We start from the raw sequence: 21594 nt of genomic DNA, 5'->3' as shown, positions 1-21594 counted from the left end.
TGGATGCTCTCAACTGTAGCAGCTTTTGTCACAAATAGGCCTTCTCAAAAAACTGGTGAAGTGTGTATATTTTGGGGTGTGGTGGTTCATACAGGAGAAGAGAATGATAGAGCATGCTAAGGAATGGATCCCGTCACAGTGTGGAATGTATCAGATGATAGGGAGTTTAGGGAGGTTCTAGAAATGTTTCTTTTACCACTTTATGATATGTAATATTTCCATCCCCCCCAAAAAACGTTCCTCCTGCCCCTTTATATTCAATTGCCAGCCCAAATCCCAGCTCCTGCTATCACTAATTGCTTTGTATCACTATAGTTTTAACTTTTTAAGGATTCATGTGCATGGAAGGGCGCCTGGGTGGCTCAGTTGGTTAAGCATCTGACTCTTGATCTCAGCTTGGGTCTTGATCTCAGGGTCATGAGTTCAAGCCCCTTGGTGTCCATGCTGGGTGTGGGGCCTACTTAAAAAAACAAAAGAATTGGGTGGGGGGTGGGGGTGAATGGGTGACAGGCACTGAGGGGGGCACTTGACAGGATGAGCACTGGGTGTTATTCTGTATGTTGGCAAATTGAAAACCAATAAAAAATAAATTTATTGTTAAAAAAAAGAATTCATGTGCATGGAATCAGCAAGACATGGTATTTTATGTCTGAGATATTTCCTTTAGCATCATGTTTTGAAACCTTTTCATGTTGCTGCCTGTCTTAGCTGTTAATTCCCTTTTATTGTAGGGTAGAACTCCTCTGGATGGATTGTACAACAATTTATTTATCCATTTATCAGTTGGCATACATTCAGGTTGTACCTCAACCCAACGGTGACACAATTTAGTCCTTCACCATCTAATATGGTATTAGCTGTGGGGTTTTTGTAAATGCCCTTTTTCCAAGTTTGCTTTCTTTTGCTGTGGGTGTTGGATTTTGTAAAATGCTTTTTTTCTTTGTCAATTAATATAGTCACATGCTTTTTCTTCTTTAGCCTATTGATACAGTGGATGACATTGGTTTCTGGATGTTGAACCACACCCTTGCATAGCACTTCGTTAAAGGATATAATTCTTTTCATACATGGCTGGATTCAACTTGCTAATGTTTTGGTAAGGAATTTTGTGTCTAAAGTTTTTGAAAGATGTGGGTTTGTTGTTCTGTACTATCTTTGTCTGGTTTTGGTATCGGGGAAGGCTGGCCTCGCTAAATGAGTTGAGAGGCATCCCCTGCTTTTCCCTTCTCTGAAAGTAACTGCCTAAAATTTGTGTTAATTCTCTTTTATATATTTGGTAACTTCTCCAGTGAATCTATTAGGGTCTGCAGATTTCTGTTAATATCCCACAGATTTTGATACCCTGTGCTCTAATTTTCATTCAGTTCAAAATACTTTCTAATTTCCCTTGTGATGTCTTCTTTGATTCTAGGGGTTATTTATAAGGGTGTTTATTTTGCAGGATTTGGGGATTTTTCTAGATATCTTTCTGTTATGGATTACTAATTTAGTATGTTATCAGAAAACATACTGTGTATGGTTTTAATAACTTTAAATTTTAAAAATTTAAATTTATTGAGTCTTGTTTAATGTCCCAGAATATAGTCTGTCTTACTGCATATTCCAATGAACTTTAAAAGAGCATGTGTAGGGGATTCCTGGGTGGCTCAGTGGTTTAGCGCCTGCCTTTGGCCAGGGGCGTGATCCTGGGGTCCTGGGATCGAGTCCCACATCAGGCTTCCTGCATGGAGCCTGCTTCTCCCTCTGCCTGTGTCTCTGCCTCTTTCTTTCTTTCTCTCTGTCTTTCAGTGTGTTTTATGAATAGATAAATAAAATATTTAAAATAAAATAAAATAGTGTGAGTATAGTGGCACCTGGCTGTTTCACTAGAGCATGTGACTCTAGATCTTGGGGTTATGAATTCAAGCCCCATGTTGGGTGTAGAGCTCACTCATTTTTTATTTAAAAAAATAAAAGAGCATGTATGCATTCTGAAATTCAGGGTAGAATGTTCTGTAAATTGTAATTAGCTCATGTGAGATGGATGGTGTTCAAGACTACTGTATTCTTACTGGTTTTCTGTACACTTATTCTATCGATTACTGATAGTACTGTATCGAAATCTCTACCTTTAATTGTGGACTTGTTTACTTCTCCTTTCAACTCTAACAATTTTTTCTTCATGTATTTTGATACTATGTTATTAAGTACCTACACATTTAGGATTGCATGTCCTCTTGTTACTTCAACACCTTAATACCCCTCTTTCTCCTTAATAATATTATTATTCTAAAGTTTACTTTGTCTGATATTGATATAGCCACACTCAATTTCTTTTTACTTATGGTGGCATGCATATCTTCTTTCCCATCCTTTTACCTTTAACTTATTTGTGTTTTTTTATTTAAATTAGGATTCTTGTGAGCATCATATTGTTAGGTATTATTTGTTTTTTTTTTTAAGTCCACCTGATAATCTCTGCTTTTCAATTATACCGTTTAAGCAATTTATATTTAATGCAATTATTGATTTAAAGAGTTTGTTACCTTTCTTTGGAAGAGATTAAACAATTAGGAAAATTCTTTTATACTTTATCCACATGTGTAGCATTTCTGTACTATTCTTAGTCCTTTTGCATAACTTTTCTTCCATATGAAAAACTTCAACATTTCCTTCTTTTTTAAAGATTTATTTATTTATTGTAGAGAGGGAAGGAGTAGAGGGGGAGGGAGAGGGGCAAACAGAGTTGGCACTGAGCACAGAACCTCATGAGGGGTTTGATCTCAGGACCCTGAGATTGTGACCTGAGCTGAAACCAAGAGCCAGATAGCTAATTGACTGTGCCACCCAGGTGCCCCAAGAACTACATTTCTTGTAGCACAGACTCGTTGATGAATTCTCTAAACATTTTTTGTCTGAAAAAAAATATCTTTAGTTTATTTCAATTTTTAATAGATATTTTTGCTGAGTGTAGAATTCTAGATTGATAGTTTTTTCCTGTGACATTAAAAATATCAGTCCTATGTCTTCTAGCTTGTGTCATTTCTAATAGGAACTTTATAGTCATTCCTTCCTTTGCTCCCCTTTACATAATGACTTTTGGGGGGCAGCTTTAAACATATTCCTTTATCATCGTGATATTCTTAGTCCTTTTGACTATGGACTCACAAATATGGTTATGATGTGCTTTGGTGTAGTTTTCTGCTGGGTTCATGAGCTTTTTGGATCTGTGTGTTTTCTAGTTTAATCAAATTTGGAAAAAATTTGGCCATTGTTTCTTGAAATATCCTTCTCCTACCCTTCCTCTGACTTCCTGGGGCTCCAAATACAGGTACCTTAGACTGCTTGGTATTGTTTCACTGGTCACTCATGCTATATTATTATTATTTCATTTCGTTTCAGATACTATGTTTTTCATCTCTAGAAGTTTCTTTTCTTTTTTTTTCCATCTCTAGAAGTTTCTTTTTTTTTTTTTTAAAGATTTTATTTATTTATTCATAGAGACAGAGAGGCGCAGAGATACAGGCAGAGGCAGAAGCAGGCTCCATGCAGGGAGCCCGATGGGGGAGTCGATCCAAGGTCGCCAGGATCACGCCCTGGGCTGCAGGCGGCGCTAAACCGCTGCACCACTGGGGCTGTCCCATCTCTAGAAGTTTCATTTGGGTCTTGTTTTCTTCTCGTTCTCTCTTCATTATATTTGTGTTTTCCTCTGCATTCCTGAGTAACTGGAGCATATTTATAATAGCTGGTATACAAGCTTTCCTATTTCATCATCTCTGTCATTTCTAGGCTTTTTTATATCGATTGACTTTTCTCCTGGTTATGGGTTATATTTTCTCCATGTCTGATAATTTTATTTGGATTTCAGGACACTGAATTTTTATGTTTTTTGGTGCTGGATTTTGTTATATTCCTTCAAAAAATATTGGCCTTTTATCCAACAGGAAGTTAAGTTAGTTGGAATCATTTGATCCTTTTGAGGCTTGCTTTTCTGCTTTGTTAGGGTGAATCAAAGCAGTCTTCAGTAGCCCCACTCCTTGGGCGATTCCCTTCTGAAGAGTTCATCCTATGTTGGGAAAATGCCCATCTCTGTGTGAGCTCTGGGCTTTGCACGTCCCACTGTTTATGGCGGTTCTTTACTCAGTCTCGGGAATTTCATCCAAATATATGCAGATTAGGATTTGACCAGTGATTTGAAAGGTCTCCTCTGTAGGTCTCTTGAGCTCTCCCCTGAACACCTTTTTTCTTTCTAGTATCCTGCCCCTATAAATGTAGCTTCTTCAATCTGCCAACACTTTTCCCTCAACTCAGTGAGACATTGGGTGCTGTTTAGATTTTCTATACTGATGCTGTCTCCTGGAAGCTGCCTCTGGGAGTAATCCTGGGCTAGGACTCACCTCATTGGTTTTCCTTCTCTTAGGAATCATAACCCTGTGTGGCATGTTGTCCAATGTCTGAAAAATAGTTGTTTCATATATCTTGCCTGTTTTTCTAGTTGTTTATGGTGGGACAGTAGTTCTTGGCAGTTAGACCTTCAGGCCAAAAGCAACAATCCTCTATATTTTTTCACTATTTTTATGACTATTTTTGGAAATGTATACTTCCATATGATCTTCAAGATAATTACCTCCTATTACAAAACCCTGTGCCATAAAAATTACAAGTGAAACATGAAATATATATATTACCTTTTGAAAGTTGACATTTGTGCTGAATGTACAAAAGCAATAGCAAGTTTGCTGATGTGTTGTCAGGAATCAAAGCAGTGTCACTGAATTGCACAAGGAGTCATATTCTTCACCCCCTTGCAGTCACAAACACAAAAGCCAGTTTCATTTTAAAAGTGTTCTTAATAAAAAAGTAAAATTTAACTTTACCAAATCTTGACACGAGTAGACACCTTTTTAATAATCTGCATGATAAAATGGGAAGTACACATAAGCACTTCTGCTGTGTACTGAAGTATGATGGTTGGCTTCAGGAAAAGCACTGTAATTGTAATTGTTTGAATTGCAAGCTGAACTAGCTCTTTTTTCATGAGGCACTACTTTTATTTAAAATAATAACCAGCGGACAAATATGATTATTCAGATTTGGGTATTTGGCAGATGTTTTCTTGCAAATAAACAAAATAAGCCTGTCTCTTAGAGAAAACAACTGACAATATTTGTTGCTAGTGATAAAATATGCGCTTTCAGTGACAATTAGCATTTTACAATTAGTAAATTGTGTTTGCCACTATGAGCTTAATAGCTTCCCAATAATTAAAAGGCTTTTCTGATGAGATTCAGGGGGTGATACTAATGGAAGTGATTTTTAAAATATTGTGTAATAAAGTGTGTCAACATTTGGAAGATTCACATGGATCAGTGAACTAATATTTTCCAAATGATCAATGCATGATGTTACAACATGATGCACAAGTAAAAGATCCATTCAAAGTTCAAGATAGGCCAATGGATTTTAATGTAATGGAGTATGAAAAGTTTATCAATATATTGGACACTTGGGTGGCTCAGTCAGTTAAGTGTGTGACCCTTGATTTCAGCTCAGGTCATGATCTCAGGGTCATGAGACTGAGCCCCAGCCAGCTCCACATTGAGTATGGAGCCTGCTTAAGATTCTCTCTTTCCCTCTGCCTCTGCCTCTGCCCCACACTAATGTGCTCCCACTCTCACATTCTCATTCTCTATCTTTAAAAAAATAATTAATTAATTAAAAATTTATCAATGTGGTTTCAGATTGCAGCTTTTAGGAAACGACCACTTGTCATGTTTGGGTAGAGTATCAAAGAAGAATGTCCACAGTTATCTGATAAAGATATTCTTCTCGGGAGGCCTGACTGGCTGCAACTCTTAAACTGGGGTGTCGTGAGTTCAAGCTCCACGTTGGGTGTAGAGTCTACTTAAAAATATTCTCTTCTCTTTTCCAACTGCATAACTGTATGAGGCTAGACTTTCTTCATGTAGTTCAGACAAAATAACATATTACAACAGATTGAATGCAGAAGCAGATATGAGAATCTGTATTTTTTTCTTTTTTTTTACTTAGGCCTGACATTAAAGAGGTTTACAATAATGTAAAGAATGCCACTCTTCTTCCTAACTTCTTTGAAAATATTTTTTGCCAAATATATTATTTATATGGATGTATAATATATTGTTATTTTTAAATATATTTTTAAAGATTTTATTTATTTATTCATGAGAGACAGAGAGAGAGAGAGAGAGGCAGATACAGGCAGAGGGAGAAGCAGGCTCCATGCAGGGAGCCTGATGTGGGACTCCGTCCTGGGACTCCAGGATCACTCCCTGGGCCGAAAGCAGGCACTAAACTGATGAGCCACTCAGGGATCCCTAATTTATTGTTATTTTAAAATGAATTAATAATTTGACATTTTTTTCCTGTTTTAACTTCTAGGATGGTAAGTATTGATAGTTCTAACCCATATAAACAAAGCCTTTGTGAAAAATTTTAAGAATTTTTAAGAATGGAAAGGATCTCTGAGCCAGAAAGTTTGAATTATCTGTTCTTATCAAAACATTGGGACCTGGTGCTTTTTAATCACCTTTTCTTTCTCTCTGCTGTAATTGCTTATTTCAGTTTTAAACTTTTAATTGAACAACTTTGGTAAGTTTTTGTTAGGAAATCATATCTTTTGGATCTAAATTTTAATTTATTGCCATTGCGTTGCAGGTAGTATCTTTCACATTTCCTTTAATGCTTTTTGTACCCAAGGTTATCTCTCCTTTCTTATTCCTAATCTTAGATTTTTTTTTCTCCCACTCTTTATTTCATTCAGTGCCCACAACACACTAATAAAACAGTACAAAAGCTTTGGGATGAAGGGAATACAAGGGGAGATGACAGCAGGCAAGAACTGTCCAGGAAGAAGGAAAGGGACTGATAGAGTGTGTGGGCTGTCCCTCCCTCTAGTTTGATCACTGCAAAAGTTCTAGACAAAGAGTGAGGATTGCTAGCCAATCTCTCTGCCTGGTCATCACAGGGCTCTTGACATTTGTAGATCCGCTAGGATGCGAGCCCTTCTCAAATTTTAGTGTCCTTAAATTCAATTTTGCTTGTGTTACCAAATTTGTTTTGTTTTGTTTTTTATATAATTTTATTTTATTATTTTTTTAAGATTTCATTTATTTATTCATGAGAGGCCCAGAGAGAGAGAGGCAGAGACGCAGGCAGAGGGAGAAGCAGGCTCCACGCAGGAAGCCCAATGTGGGACCCGAGCCGGGGTCCCCAGGATCACACCCCAGGCTGCAGGCAGCACTAAACCACTGCGCCACCGGGGCTGCCCTGTTACCAGATTGGATCAGGCTCTGGAGTAGCTGGCTAACTCTATTCAAAGAAAGGACTGATGCAAAAGCTAGAATGCCAATTTAATAGTTTCCTAACAAATGAACCAGATTACCTATGTCTACTGATCAATGCATTGCTTTTTTTTGCATGCAAATGTTTATTGTTTCCTAGAGACTGCTTTTGGAGATGCATCTGTGAGGGAATGAGGAAGGCAGAGTTTGGCAGAGGGAGTTGCAACTGAGATCTCCTGTGACCCTATGGAGAGCTCTGTGGTGAGAATGACCCTTTGAGATGCTCTAAGTTGAAGCAATGAGCTGGGCCTCGGAATCTCCACATCAGTCGATCATTGGTTATGGACACCCTCTGAGAGGGCCTGTAACTGTGGCTGAGGCAGGTCCCTGCAGCCTGAGGCTTTGCCTAGTGAGGGATGTGGTTGTGCACCCCCTATTCCCAGAAGATGGGGGATGGGTCTTTTGGCTCTAAAGAGAGGTTCTGGGCAGAACCCCACAGCATTCACTACAAACACATTTGTTGTAAGATACATCTTGAACTTAGAAACATTAGAAGTGAAGAAAGTGCACCTTAAGATAAGAGTAGGATAAAAAAAAAGATAAGAGTAGAAATATGGTCTAAGGATTCAGTAGTGTTTTTTGGTATAGAGATGCAAGCTGAACTCCAAGGATGAATCCAAATAGAGAATTAAAAATCCAAAGGGTCTCAGGAATTTTCTCCATTGTCTCTCATTTTTGACTCTTTTTTGCAAATCTGCTTTACTCTTCTTTCTTGATATTCCAACTCTCTTTGCTGAAGAGTTTAGCAAAGCCCGCATGGGTAGTGGATGATTACCAGTACTGTGCTGGTGAATATGTAAAATTGGCTCTCTGGCAGAAAAGAGGTGTGCACCTATATTCATGTAATTTTTACTGATATAAAGGATATGGAGGACACAATTGTAGGTAATAATGGACTATACCATACTCTTTATTGTAATTCCATATAGCTAGTTGATTCTCACAGGATTCTTTAATTGATTTTTGCAGAACTCTTATGTCCTCAGCCAACCTGTAGTTATAAAGGATGAATGAGCCCCGCTCTGACATGAATGCTGGTTGATATCTCTGCTTAAATTAATGAATAAGACAAAAGTGAAATAACAAAGGTGCATGTTAGAACTTAATTTGTTTGCCATGTAGATGACTTCTTTATTCAATCAGATAATAGTTTCTCAAGTCCTGGAAGAATATCTCCTCAAGTCTTTTTCTTCTTTACTTACTGTGCAACAGTTGTTTTTGATAGGAGAGAGATTTTGCTCCTCAGGGGACCTTTGGCAATGTCCAGAGACATTTTTGGTTGTCACAATTATAGAAGGGGAGGGTGTTACTGGCATCTAACAGGTAAATAGATGCCAAACATCCCTCTCCCTAAAACAAATTATCTGGTCCAAGGTTGAGAAACTCTGATCTGTATTATTAACATTGTCTCCATAACACTTTAAAGTTTAGAAAATCAACAAGATAATAAATCAAGTCCAGATTTGTAGCATTTGCCAATTTCAGTGGTGTGAACATTCCCACTGTGGCTGATCTAAGGTACCAATATCACATCTTTAAGTGTGGAGTCATTGAAAAATATGTAGTAGCACATGTTATATGGAATTTCCACCACAAAGATACAGTAGTTATAACTAAATCCAAGAGCATAAATTATAGTAAAATATAGTAATATAATTAGTAATACATAATAGGTTCTGTGTATTTATTACCTGTATTTATAATGTACTTATGTAAATAAACATTTAATTTTTAACAATGGCTATGCTTAACAGCTGACTCATAAAATTCTTAAAAGATTTAGCAGTTTGCTCTTGCAGGTCAGTATAGACTGGTCTGGCTCCAGCTTGGCACCAAATGGCTACCCACCACTCTTGAATTCACATTTTATATTACCTGCATCTTAGAAAGATTGACCCAGTTCCAATGCCAGTTTTCTAAGGAATGGACTCTGGTTGGTCCAGATTGGGTCAGGTACCTGCAGGTTTGTGAATGTAGCTGGATCCAAAGGAAGTCTATTCCCATCCATTAGGAAACTTCTGGAAGCATCTCTGTGAGTGGGAGTGCACCCTCAGAGGAGTCTGTAACAGCACTACAGACACTGGCACATGCTTCCTCCTCCATTCCTGTTTATCAAGACTCCATGCAGAAAAAGTTTCTGACTCATCCACTGTTTCCTTCCCACAGAGATTTCAAAATAATGTATTAGATCAGTGGTTCTCAAAGTGTGGTCCTTGGATCAAAAGCAGCTGCTTCACTTGGGGTCTTGTTCAAAAAGCAAATTATTGGGCATGATTCCAAGCCTCCTCACTGAGCTATTCTGGGGATGGAGGCCAGAAGTCAGGTTTCAAAAGGTCTTCCAGGTTATTCTGAGGCAAACTGAAGATTGAGGCCACTGTACTGGATTATCTAATTTAAACAAAGTTACATTCTGTTCTTTAGGACAGCAACAAAACAAACCCAGATCATCCTGATTAAATTAGGTATTTCTTCCAGTCTTCAGAAATGACAAATAATCTCCCTTTGGATGAGTTACTCTGGCGAGCAATAATCTCATCAATCTTATATTGATTTTTACTATTTCTTCTCTAGAAAATGACTGGTCTTTTATTTCTGTGAATACTTTATTGTAACCCCATATACGCTATTAAGTCATATTTATCCGACATAATTTAACTTTTCAGGATCTGTTTCTTGATTCTCAAGAGTAGGGACTTCATTTTGTATGGTTTAGGTCACAGAACCTAATGTAGGACAGAGCTCACAGAAGATACTTAAATGTTGGATGAATAATCATGAAGATTTACACAAATATTTTATGTCCAATCTTTGCTTTCTTTTATTGTCATTATTCAAGTGTTATCATACATAATTTCTAAAGTAGTTACTCTGGGAAAATGTATAAGGAATTGCAGTAATTAAAACAGAAAATGACAGCTTTCTGGATATTTTCTCCAAATTATAGAATTTGTATCAAGTTATGGTGTGAAGAAGAAAAGAAGAATCGCCAGCAGTTACTCTTGAAAAGCCAATATTTTGATATGTTTCCTTCCATTTTTTCTAAGTTTATATGCTTTTCTAACCAAAAAGAGACCATATGCTGTTGTGCCCAAGATTGCGAATCCGAGAAACCACCATGAAGCCTACACGGATGCAAGCGCACGAAGGTTTATTAGCAAGCTCGAGCTTGGATCCAAGTATACCCAACACAGAGGGGCAGGGACTTGGACCCCGAAGTGGGTTACAGCTGGGTTTTTTATAGGCTGGTCTAGGGGATTTTCAGAAGGGGTGGAGGAATTTCTCAAGTTCTGTTTATACTCTGATATGGGGCTTTCAGGGCATTGAGCTCTGTTCTCATTCTAATATGGGACTTTCTACCATGGGCGTGAGCTCTGTTGTCTTTCTGATATGGGATTGCCTGACAAGGACATTCTGCAGTTTTTCCTATAAAGTTCAGCTCTTATTCACAGGGGCCGAAGATGGCTGTACTTGTGCTAATGCTAAACTTGAGGTGGAATGGCCTTGATTTTTCTCGGCCTCCCCAATGCTATATTTCTAGTTTCATTAGTTTGCTTTTTTACTAAGCACTATATCATGAGCATTCTCATATAATTGAATGTTTTCTGAAACATGGTTTTTAATGTTCCAGATTATTCTATCATATGTATGAACTATAAGTTGTTTAACCATACACCTATTTAAGATATTTGGGTCGGTAACAATATTTCACTTTTTAAATAACTACTGTGATGGAATGGCATGCATTTAAAGAAAACCACTTATTTATTTATTTATTTATTTATTTATTTATTTAGAATGCATGAGCTGGGGGAGGGGTGGAGGGAGAAGTAGAGAGAGAATCTGAAGCAGACTCTCCTTTGAGTCTGGAATGGGGTGGATGGTGGCACTTGATCTCATGCTCTGAGATCATGACCTGAGCTGAAATCAAGAGCAAGATGCTCAGATGACTGAGCCATCCAGGCGCTCCAGGTTGCATATTTTGAAAATGAACACATTCTCTCTTAGAGTTAGGATGACTTGGTTCTCTCCTCATCGTCTTTTTTCCCTTCTGTATTGAAAAACTTGCTCATCAGTTTGCTTGTTCAAGTACACATCTCTCACTGTTCCACCTCAAGCCTTTATCAGGATTTAAAGCACATGTTTACATAAACATCAAAATCACTGAGAATCTGAAATTTAAAAGGAGCCTGTTTAAGGTAGCTAGTTTTTTTGTCTGGTTTACACTTACTGTAATCTCCCATTGGCCAGCTGTTCTTTGCTGTAAACTTCCATCATCCCTTGTCAGTCCTTCATTGAGGTTTGTATGTAATAATCTCTTATTTCTAAAACAGGAAGATCCTGGGGCACCTGGTGGCTCAGTGGGTTAAGGGCCCACCTTCGGCTCAGGTCATGATCTCAGGATCCTGGGATCGAGCCCTATGTTGGGCTTCCTGCTCAGTGGGGAGTCTTCCCTTCCCTCTGTCTGTGCTCTCTTTCTCTCAATTAAAATAAATTAAATCTTGGGACTCTTGGGTGGCTCAGCGGTTGAGCACCTGCGTTCGGCCCAGCGTGTGATCCTGGAGTCCCAGGAGCGAGTCCCACATTGGGCTCCCTGCATGGAGCCCTCTCTGCCTGTCTCTGCCTCTCTCTCTATGGCTCTCATGAATAAATAAATAAAATCTTAAAAAAAAAATCTTAAAAAACCCAGGAAGATGCTAATTAATTATTTGCTTAGTGAATAGTAAGTGACTCAGGAGATGGATAGACATATAAGAGTGTTGCCATGTTTGTTATTAGTTCAAGGACCTTTTCTTCATAAAATATTTTAAGCTTTCAAAAGCCCTAAAAATTAGCACAGCATTTTAGGTTAGAGGGCGAGTTAATTTCCTATGTTGACTTATTTTTGGTAAAAGTCAGATATCTTTTAGATGAAATGTAACCAACACACAAGCACACAGGTGTGTACAAAACTTTGTAGATTGATCAAACAGTTCTCTGCCATCTTTTATTTTGATAAATCATCTTACCCAGTATCAATCGACTGAACTAAATGATACTTCTTCCCTTTTTGAGGGGGGAAAACTAACATGTCAAATATTGTTCAGTTATGACTTATCTGGGATTTCAAAACCAGCTTCAATGGCATAGAACCCAAGATAAAAGCTTTGTAAACAGTTCTGAGTCTTCTTAAAATTAAAATCTTAGATCTAATTTTTCTCCACAATTTAATTTTTTTCCATGTGCCAGACTTACACACACACACACACACACACACAATTTTTGATTACATCTCCAATCATGTCATCAGAAATCTTGATTGCTGAATGTATGACCATAAAAATTATCTCAATTAGTGTGGGATAAGTGTTCAATTATCACCAAGACCTGTTAGCAGCAGTTTAGAACTGAGGAAGAGAGACATTTACTTCTGAAACGAATTAAGTGGATGTAGTTGCTTAGCTTTACAGGAAATTTAACGGGCTGGCAGTGAACACTGCCCCTTTGTTCTGTACTTAGGAGCTAATAGTACCGTTCAGGGTTTTCCCACTTCAGTGACCTCATTTTGGCAACCAGGTAAACTTCGGGAACTCTGATGTGAAACGGTTTAATGAGAGAGGATCGGGCCCTAATTAACATAATTGAAGCGTTCTTATGCGGAGGCTTCTGCTCCTGAACTAGCAGGTACAAGCAGGTGTAATAACTTCTCATGAAAAAATACAGCACGTCGACCTGCAGGGGCTTCAGGAGGCGCTCCTGTTCCAGCCTCCTGTGAGGGGCAGCTCTACTAGCGTGAAGCAGGCGCGCTGCCGGAGGATGCCGCCAGGGGGCGCGCGTCCACAGCCGCTTCGCCAGCCGCAGGGGCCCCGGGGCGCTCCCTCCGCTCCTCTCGCTCACGTCGGCTTCCGCCGGAAGCGGCTGCCGTCAGGCGTCGTCGGGGGTGCGAGCTTGGCGGGGGTGGGTCGGCGGCTCCGGGGGCCCGAGGGCGAAGCTCGGGCGTAAGCCGGGCCGGCGACATGGACGTTCTGAAGTCGGAGATCCTCCGGAAGCGGCAGCTGGTGGAGGACAGGAACCTGTTGGTGGTGAGGATCCTTGGGGGTCGTGAGGCCGTGGGGGCCGACCTGTGTGTGGGTGTAGGGGCGGGGGGGGGGGTGACGGGCTCCGCGCGGGGATGGGGCTTGGTGGGAGCGGCCCCCGGACCCGCCTTGGACGCCTCCCTTGCGAGTCTCAGGGAGGCGCGGGATTGCAGCGAGCCCCGGGGTTCTGGCGGATGCCCCCCAGCTGCCCCTTGCGCCCGCTCCCATCTGTCCGTATTCCGCGGACGGGCCCCGGTTCTGGTGGCTCACGTCTGTCGTTTTACTGAGGGTTTGTGCCCGGCTGGAAAAAAAGTATCTGTGAAATCTGGGACTGCGTCCTGCTCTGGAAACCTGAGCTTTTATTATGTCGTCGTCTTTGCCCCCCTCCCCCTCCGCCTCCGCCCCATCCCGTACGAAAGCCCGTCGGCCGGCCGGCCCTTCGCTGATGGGGCGGCCGGCACCGTTCTGGACAAACAGCGGAGTGAGAGGAGAGCGAGAATTGCGAGATACAGAAGCTTCCGTAAACTCATATTCAGGACTGCGTTGCATGACAGCCCTAGACCAGCGGTTCTCAAGGCCCTGGGCCCCTGCGGCCCTGGACACTTTTCCCGATCATTGGGGATCCCAGAGAGCTTTTCTCGATGTGTTTACGGATACTTGCCACGGTAGAAGTCAAAGCTGGGAAGTCTGTCTTACGGAAGCTTAGCCGACGTTCAGGGTTGTGTTGGTTGCGGGGGTATCGCGGAGGGATCCGACGATTACGGACGTCAGGAAATGCTGACCGCCCTGTAGGTTAACATGTGTCGCCGACAAAGGTATTGACCTGTTACTGTGTTCCCAAGGCTGTGCTTTTCCATGCCCTGGACTTGATCTTGTCACAGGAACTTTGTACCTTTTAGCCTCCTTCACCTGTTTCGCTCCCCCAACACTCTGTCTCTGTATTTATTAGCTTCTGCTTTGTTTTGCCTTTTTTGGATTCCATAGAGAAGTGAGATCATATGGTATCTCTTTCTCTGACATTTTTTTTTTTTAAAGATTTTATTTATTTATCTCACACACACACACACACACACACACACACAGAGGCAGAGGGAGAAGCAGGCTCCATGCAGGGAGCCCGACGTGGGACCCCAGGATCGTGCCCTGGGCCGAAGGCAGGCCCTAAACCGCTGAGCCCCCCGGCTGCCCTCTCTTTCTCTGACCTAATGTCACTTTGTGTGGTGCACTCTAGCGCCATCCATGTCCCAAATGGCGAGATTTCATTTCTTGATAATGTAACTGTATAATTTTATGTAGAATCTGATGATTTAACCATCGGTGGTTTTCAGATTTCTCACCGCCCCAGTCACCATGAGAAATGTTTAGTTTGCTCTGGTGGGTATAATGGAAAAAAGTTTCATGAAACTGTTCTTAGCTTAACTACGTGTGATTCTATCATATGTTTTAATCCGTTCTGTTTGATTTTTAAAAATCCTGGTTGGGGGTCACTGTGTTGTTTTCATTACCTTGTCTGTAGTTGGAAAACACCTGTCTGTGCTACAGTGTTCCTCAGAAGAGCTGCCTCAGCTTAGTCCTTTCAAGTGAGGTTGCAGCTTTTTGTTTTTCTGGGAGTTGAAATAGTACTTAATGTGAGTGCCTCCTTGTTAAATTGGGGAAGCTCCTAAAATAGCCTCCTGTCACCTGTCCTAAATGATCTGCCTGGTGTAACTACTTAGAAGTGTAGTCTCTTGCTTCATAACAATGCTTTGGAGTCCTGGTGTTGGTGAATCATGAGCTAACATGGAGCGTCATTATATGGAAAACCCAGTGCTTCAGAAACAGTGGAGCACAATTAGCGGTTTTCATTTCTGTTGTACTCATGAGTATGGTCTTTGTGTAGAATTTTACCTTTTGTTTTTTCCCCCAATAATATTTACTGAATGTTTTCTATATGTTTCCATGTACACTACACTGTGCCACAGAGGATTAAAAAAAAAAAAGTCATGCTTGATCCTTTAAGGACTATGCATCCAGTTTCACAGAAAATAGAGAAGCCAACAGGCAAGATATTCCTCACCCTTTGTCCTGTTGAAATGGGACATGAGGTATCATTTAAGCTTGGGTCAAACCTTCCACTTGCTCACTGGATCTCAGCTTATCTCTTTTAGGATCATCAGGAACCTTATGTCCCGTATCTCCTCTCTTCCTGTGCCTTCTGTCTACTGGCTTTTCTGGCTTTTCCCCTTCAGTCCTAGAACATACTGATGTCCCCTGTCTTTAACAAGTTTTTTTTTTAAGATTTTATTTATTTATTCATGAGAGCCACAGAGGCAGAGACACAGGCAGAGGAAGAAGCAGGCTTCCTCTGGGGAGCCTGATGTAGGACTCAATCACAGGAACCCACAGAACCCAGGATCACGACCTGAGCCAAAGGCAGACAATCAATCAACCACTGAGCCACCCAAGTGCCCCAGGTTTTTGTTTTGTTTTGTTTTGTTTTGTTTTGTTTTGTTTTTATAACCAGGATTCTTAAAGTAAGTCTTAATTCCTCCACACTCCTTAACATGATGCACAAAGGTTCCTGCTCCTGCAACTGTACTGAATTGATTCTGATTAGGGATATCAGTGACCTCCAGACTGACCTCAACAGCATTTGACAGTCTTGACGAGTCTTCTTTCTACATGTGCCCCTCTAATCTCCTCCTTTTTATGATATTGCTAAAAGGATCTTGGACTTTTTTTTTTTTTTTTTTTCTTTTTAGGATCTTGGACTTGAAAAGGTCAAGGGTTAGTAATTTCTGTGCTGGTGAAAGACTGTGCCCATTATACTGTAGCACCAGAGTTGTTCTGGCTCTATTAAACCTTTTTCATTTTTTCAATTCTTTGGACTTGGCTTTCTTCAGTCTTTCTCATCCTTTTTTTAAAATTTAATTTAATTTAATTTATTTATTCAGGAGAGACACAGAGAAAGAGGCAGAGACACAGGCAGAGGGAGAAGCAGGCTCCATCCAGGAAGCCCGATGTGGGACTCAATCCCGGGACTCCAGGATCACGCTCTGGGCCGAAGGCAGGCGCTAAACCGCTGAGCCATCCGGGCTGCCCTCTCATCCTTTTCTTTGTAATAGTCTGTAATTTTCTTGAGCTTCTGTATTTCATGTTCAATGGGTAGCCTCTGAAAGTTTTCCTTTAGTGCAGTCAAAAAACAGTGTGGTAGAGACTTTGCTTTCCTGTTGATAGTGTATTTTGATATCTGCAGAGTAGAATTTTTGTCCTTTGTTTTACTTGGAAATTTTTCAACTGAAGAAAACTCAAAAAATTGTAGTTAGAAACTCACATGCCTACCATGTCGATTCTGTGTTAACATTTAACTATTTGCTTTATCATGATTTTTCTATCTGCCCATTCATTACTTTGTCTAACAATGCAGAAACTACTTCAGAGTAGTTTGAGCAGTCAGAACTTATTTGGGATTGGGGATAGTCTGTTTCAGTAGCTTCTCTACAGTTTGGTGAAGGGGCACTAACAAGGTAAGTATTATTTCAACTCTCACAGATTAACAATAAAAAGCTGTGGGATCCCTGCGTGGCTCAGCGGTTTGGCGTCTGCCTTCGGCCCAGGGCATGATCCTGGAGTCCCGGATCGGGCTCCCTGCATGGAGCCTGCTTCTCCTTCTGCCTCTGTGTGTGTGTGTGTGTGTGTGTGTGTGTGTGTGTGTGTGAGATGAATAAATAAATAAAATCTTTAAAAAAAAAACCAAAAACAATAAAAAGCTGGGACACTCCCTGGAAATGACCAAAGGTGAGGCAGCTCCTCCAGAACCAAACATAATTTTTTTGGCTGCAGATGGGGTAATGAAAACAATTTAACAATCTTAATTTATTTCAAGTTGCAGACATTGGTACACTTTACCCCTAAACAACTTGCTGTGCATCATTAGTCACACTTCAGTGTTTGCTTATACTTCTTTTTATGTGTAAGCACAAATTTATATAGTAAGAAATAACACAGATCAGTGAATTTTGACAAATACATATACCTGTGTAGGCCCATTCGTATCAGAATACAGAATGTTCCCTCGTTCCATTTCTCAGGCATTCCCTCTGCCTCCCACCCCCAGAAGCCACTACTGCTGGTTGGTTGGTTTTGCCTGCTGTAGAACTTCACAGAAGTGGAGTCCTACTGGGCACTCTGCTGTGTTCCACTTTGTTTAGTCATAATGTTTTGAGTTGTATTCATGTTGCATGTATCAGTTGCTCCCCCCCCCCCCCCCCGCCCACACACACAGTATTCCATTAAATAAATAGACCCAGTTTGGGAAATCATTCTTTTGAGTTTGGACACCATGGCTCTTCCCAGGATTTGACTCTTAAGATCAGAGCTGCCAGGAACTTCTCTAGAAGTGTCATGTTTTCATTTCTCTTCGGGAAATGCTGGGGAGTAGAACTGCTAGGTCATAGAGTACATACATGCTTTTATAAAAAGCCACCAGATGCTTCTCCAAAGTGCTTGGACCCTGTTACACCTCCAGCAGCAGAGTTCGTTCAGATGTCCTCCATTCCTGAGAGCAGTTGTGTTGTCAGTCTTTTTAATTTCAGCCATTTGGAGGATGTGTAGTGATACCGTGTTGTAGTTTTATTTATTTATTTTTAAAGGTTTTATTTAATTATTTATGAGAGAGAGAGGCAGAGACACAGGCAGAGGAAGAAGCAGGCTCCATGCAGGGAACCTGACATGGGACTGGATCCCGGGACTCCAGGATCACACCCTGGGCTGAAGGCAGGCGCTAAACCGGTGAGCCACTCAGGGATCCCCCGCGTTGTGGTTTTAATTCTCATCTGCCTAATGATGATGATAGTGCTTTTCATGGTTTGTTTGTTTGTTTTACCATTTGTATCTCTCTTGGGTTTTGGGTTTTTTTTTTTTGTTGTTGTTGTTGGGTTTTTTGTATCTCCTTTGTAAAGTGTTAAAATTGCTTGCATATGGGGATCCCTGGGTGGCGCAGCGGTTTGGCGCCTGCCTTTGGCCCAGGGCGCGATCCTGGAGACCTGGGATCGAGTCCCACGTCGGGCTCCTGGTGTATGGAGCCTGCTTCTCCCTCTGCCTATGTCTCTGCCTCTCTCTCTCTGCGTGACTATCATAAATAAATTTTAAAAAAAATTGCTTGCATATTTTTTAATTGGGTTGGGGTTTTTTCCTTGTTGTGTTGAAAGAATTTTTCATAATAACATGGATGCTAGGCTTTGTCAGATATGTTTTGTGAATATTTTCTCCCAGACTATAGGTCTTCTACTCATTTTCTTTCTTTTTCTCTTCTCTTTTCCCTTTCCTTCTCTTTTTTTAAGATGTATTTATTTGAGAGAGAAAGAGCTAAGGGAGCAGAGGGAGAGAAGCAAACTGCCAAGTGGGGAACCTGACATGGGGCTGCCCCTCACGACCTGAGCTGAAAACAAGAGTTGGACACTTAACCAACTGAGCTACCCAGGCTCCCCTCTGTTCATTTTCTTAATAGTGTTTATTGAAGAGCAAATCTTTGAATTTTGATAAAGCCCAACTTATCAGTTTGTTATGGTTATTGTTTTGTGTGTCCTGTCTGGGAATATAAGAGAGTATAACTAGCTTGAGAAAAGGTTGGCAGTTCTTAAAAGTTAAACATACTCCTATATATAATCCAGTCACTCTGTTCCTAGGTGTTAATTCAAGAGGCTAAAGTATTCTTATATCCTAAAAGCTTTATGTTTTTATTTAATAGAGAGTTCTGAACAATTTTGAATCCATATTTTGGTATGATGTGAGGTAGTGATGTGGCTTATTGCATTCCATGTGGATATCCAATTGTTCCAGCACCATTTACTGAACATAATTTTCCCTTTGGGTTGTTTTGGTGTCTTTAGAAATAAAATAATTGTGTATGGTTCCATTCTGGGTGCTCACTCGTATTCTTGTAAGCTATTTAGTGATCTTTATGCCACTGCTGGACCGTCTTTTGATTTCTGTAGCATTATGTTGAGTCTCAAGGTCAGGGGAGGTAAATCCTGTCACCACTACTGCTAGTTTTTTCTTATTTCTTTTTTTGTCCTCCTCTTCCCCTTTGTCCTCTTTATTCTCTTGCTGTGATATTTTATTTTTAAACAGCCTAATTTATTGAGGTATAATTGACATACAGTAAACTACACATTTAAAATGTTCAGTCGGTGCATTTAGACATACATGTACACCTGTGCAACTTTCACCACAATGAAGAGAATGAACATCTCTTCCCAAAGTTGCCTTTTACCCTTTTGTAATCCCACCTTCCTGCTGCTGCCTGCATCCCACATCCACCCTGTCCGTGGGCAACCACTGATTGGCTTTCATTTGCACTTTCTGGAGTTATTTGAGTTACTTAGCGTGATGCCCTCAAGGTCCATCCGTTTGTTGTAAATAGCAAGATTTCATTTTTTATGGCTGAATAATACTTGGTTTTCTGTGTGTGAGAGAGATCTCGAGAGAGAGAGAGAGAGATACATCTTTTAATCTATTCATTCATCGATGGACAAGTTGTTTCCATATCTTTGCTATTGAAAATAATGCTGCTATGAACACGAGGGTGTAGACATCTTTTTGGTGTTTTCATTTTCCTTAGATAAATACACAGAAGTGCAATTGCTGAACATATTGTTAAGTTTTTGAGGAACCTCCGCATTATTTTCCAAGGTGGCTGCACCAATTTACATTCCCACCAAGAGTGCACAAGGGTTCCCTTTTCTCCACATCTTTGCCAGTGCTTGTTATTTGTTGTCTTTTGATAATAGTATTCGGACAGGTGTGAGATGATATCTCCTGGTTTTGGTTTGCATTTCCCTAATGATTAGTAATGTTGATAAGCATTTTTTCATGTGTCTGTTGGCTGTCTGTAATCTTCAGAAAAATATCCGTTCAGACCTTCTGCTTATTTTTAAATTGGATTATTTGTTTTTATGCTATTGAGTTGTAGGAGTTCTTTATATATTTTGGATCTTACCCCTTATCAGATATGCAGTTCACAATATCTTTTATTCAGTAGGTTGCCTTTTCATTTTGTTGATGATTTTGTTTGCTTTGGAGAAACTTTCTAGTTGATGTAGTTTCACTTATTTTTTCTTTTGTTGCCTTTGCTTTTGGAGTTAGATTCAAAAACTTGTCAAGACAGATGTCAAAGAGCTTACTGCCTATGTCTTCTAGGAATTTCATGGTTTCAGGTCTTATATTCAAATCTTTAATCAATTTTGAGTTAATTTCTGTGTATGGCTTAACATAGTAGTATAGTTAGTTCTTTTGCTTGTGGTAATCCAGCTCCATTTTTTTAAGAGACTACCTTTTCCTTGCCTATTCTTGACTCCTTTTTTGTAAATTAATGGATTATATGTGCATGGGTTTATTTCTGGATGCCCTATTCTTTTTTTTTTTTTTTTTTAGATGTATTTATTTAGAGAACAAGCAAGTGGGGGGAGAGGGAGAGAAACTTAAGCAGAGTCACTGCTGTGTGCAGAGTCTGAAGCAGGGCTTGCTCTCACAACCAAGAGATGATGACCTGAGCTGAAATCAAGAGTCAGACACTTAACTGACTGAGCCACCTAGGCACCCCTCTGGGCTCTCTATTCTGTTGCATTCATCCGTTTTTATGCCATTACCTTACTGCTTGGATTACTATAGCTTTATATCATAGTATGAGATGAGGGAGAGTGATACTTCCAGCTTTGTTTTTCTCTTTCAAAATTACTTTGTTATTGGGATCTTTGGTGGTTCCACATAAAACTTTGGATTGTTTTCTATTTTTGTAAAAACTACTAGTATAATTTTGATAGGGATTGGATTAAATTTATAGATTGCTTTGAGTGGTATGGACCTTTGCACAGTACAGGCATACCTTGGAGATACTGTGGTTTTGGTTCCAGATCACTGCAATAAAGTGAATCAGATGAGTTTTTTGGTTTCCCAATGCATATCGAAGTTAAGTTTACACTATACTGTTTATTAAGTTTGCAGTACCATTATGTCTATAAAAATATAGCTTAATTTAGAAATACTGCTAAAATATGCTAACAAAAAAATAAAAAATAAAATAAAATATGCTAACCATCATTTATGCTTCTAGTGAGTTGTAATCACTGATCAGATACCGTAGCAAAAATAATAAAAGTGAAAAAGTTTGAAATAATTGCTAGAATTATCAAAATAGGGCA

The 21594-nt window shown here is 40.0% G+C and overlaps 1 protein-coding gene and 1 long non-coding RNA gene across 6 annotated transcripts in view; both read left to right on the top strand.

Moving 5' to 3' along the window:
* LOC144313822 (uncharacterized) overlaps positions 1–12316 on the top strand; it is a 53029-nt gene extending 40713 nt beyond the window's left edge. The window contains exons 4-5 of one of the 2 annotated variants that reach the window (XR_013379438.1): positions 979–1096; positions 7462–12316. This is a non-coding gene — a long non-coding RNA (uncharacterized LOC144313822). Of the gene's footprint in view, positions 1–978; positions 1097–6399; positions 7034–7461 lie in introns of those variants that run through there. The other variant, XR_013379439.1, reaches the window with a different exon arrangement.
* A 922-nt stretch (positions 12317–13238) lies between these two features.
* PRPF18 (pre-mRNA processing factor 18) overlaps positions 13239–21594 on the top strand; it is a 54796-nt gene continuing 46440 nt past the window's right edge. For 3 of the 4 annotated variants that reach the window (XR_013379437.1, XM_077897178.1, XM_077897177.1), the window contains exon 1: positions 13239–13420. Coding sequence is in view for 2 of the 4 variants with exons in the window: in XM_077897178.1 (XP_077753304.1) it covers positions 13355–13420 (66 nt within the window). In the remaining 2 variants the exon portion in view is untranslated. Of the gene's footprint in view, positions 13421–13993; positions 14230–21594 lie in introns of those variants that run through there. The other variant, XM_077897179.1, reaches the window with a different exon arrangement.

The sequence above is a fragment of the Canis aureus genome, chromosome 5 (assembly GCF_053574225.1).
Source record: "Canis aureus isolate CA01 chromosome 5, VMU_Caureus_v.1.0, whole genome shotgun sequence".
NCBI lineage: Eukaryota > Metazoa > Chordata > Mammalia > Carnivora > Canidae > Canis > Canis aureus.
The sequence above is the reverse complement of the archived record's forward strand: the minus strand, read 5'-3'. Positions and strand labels throughout refer to the sequence as shown.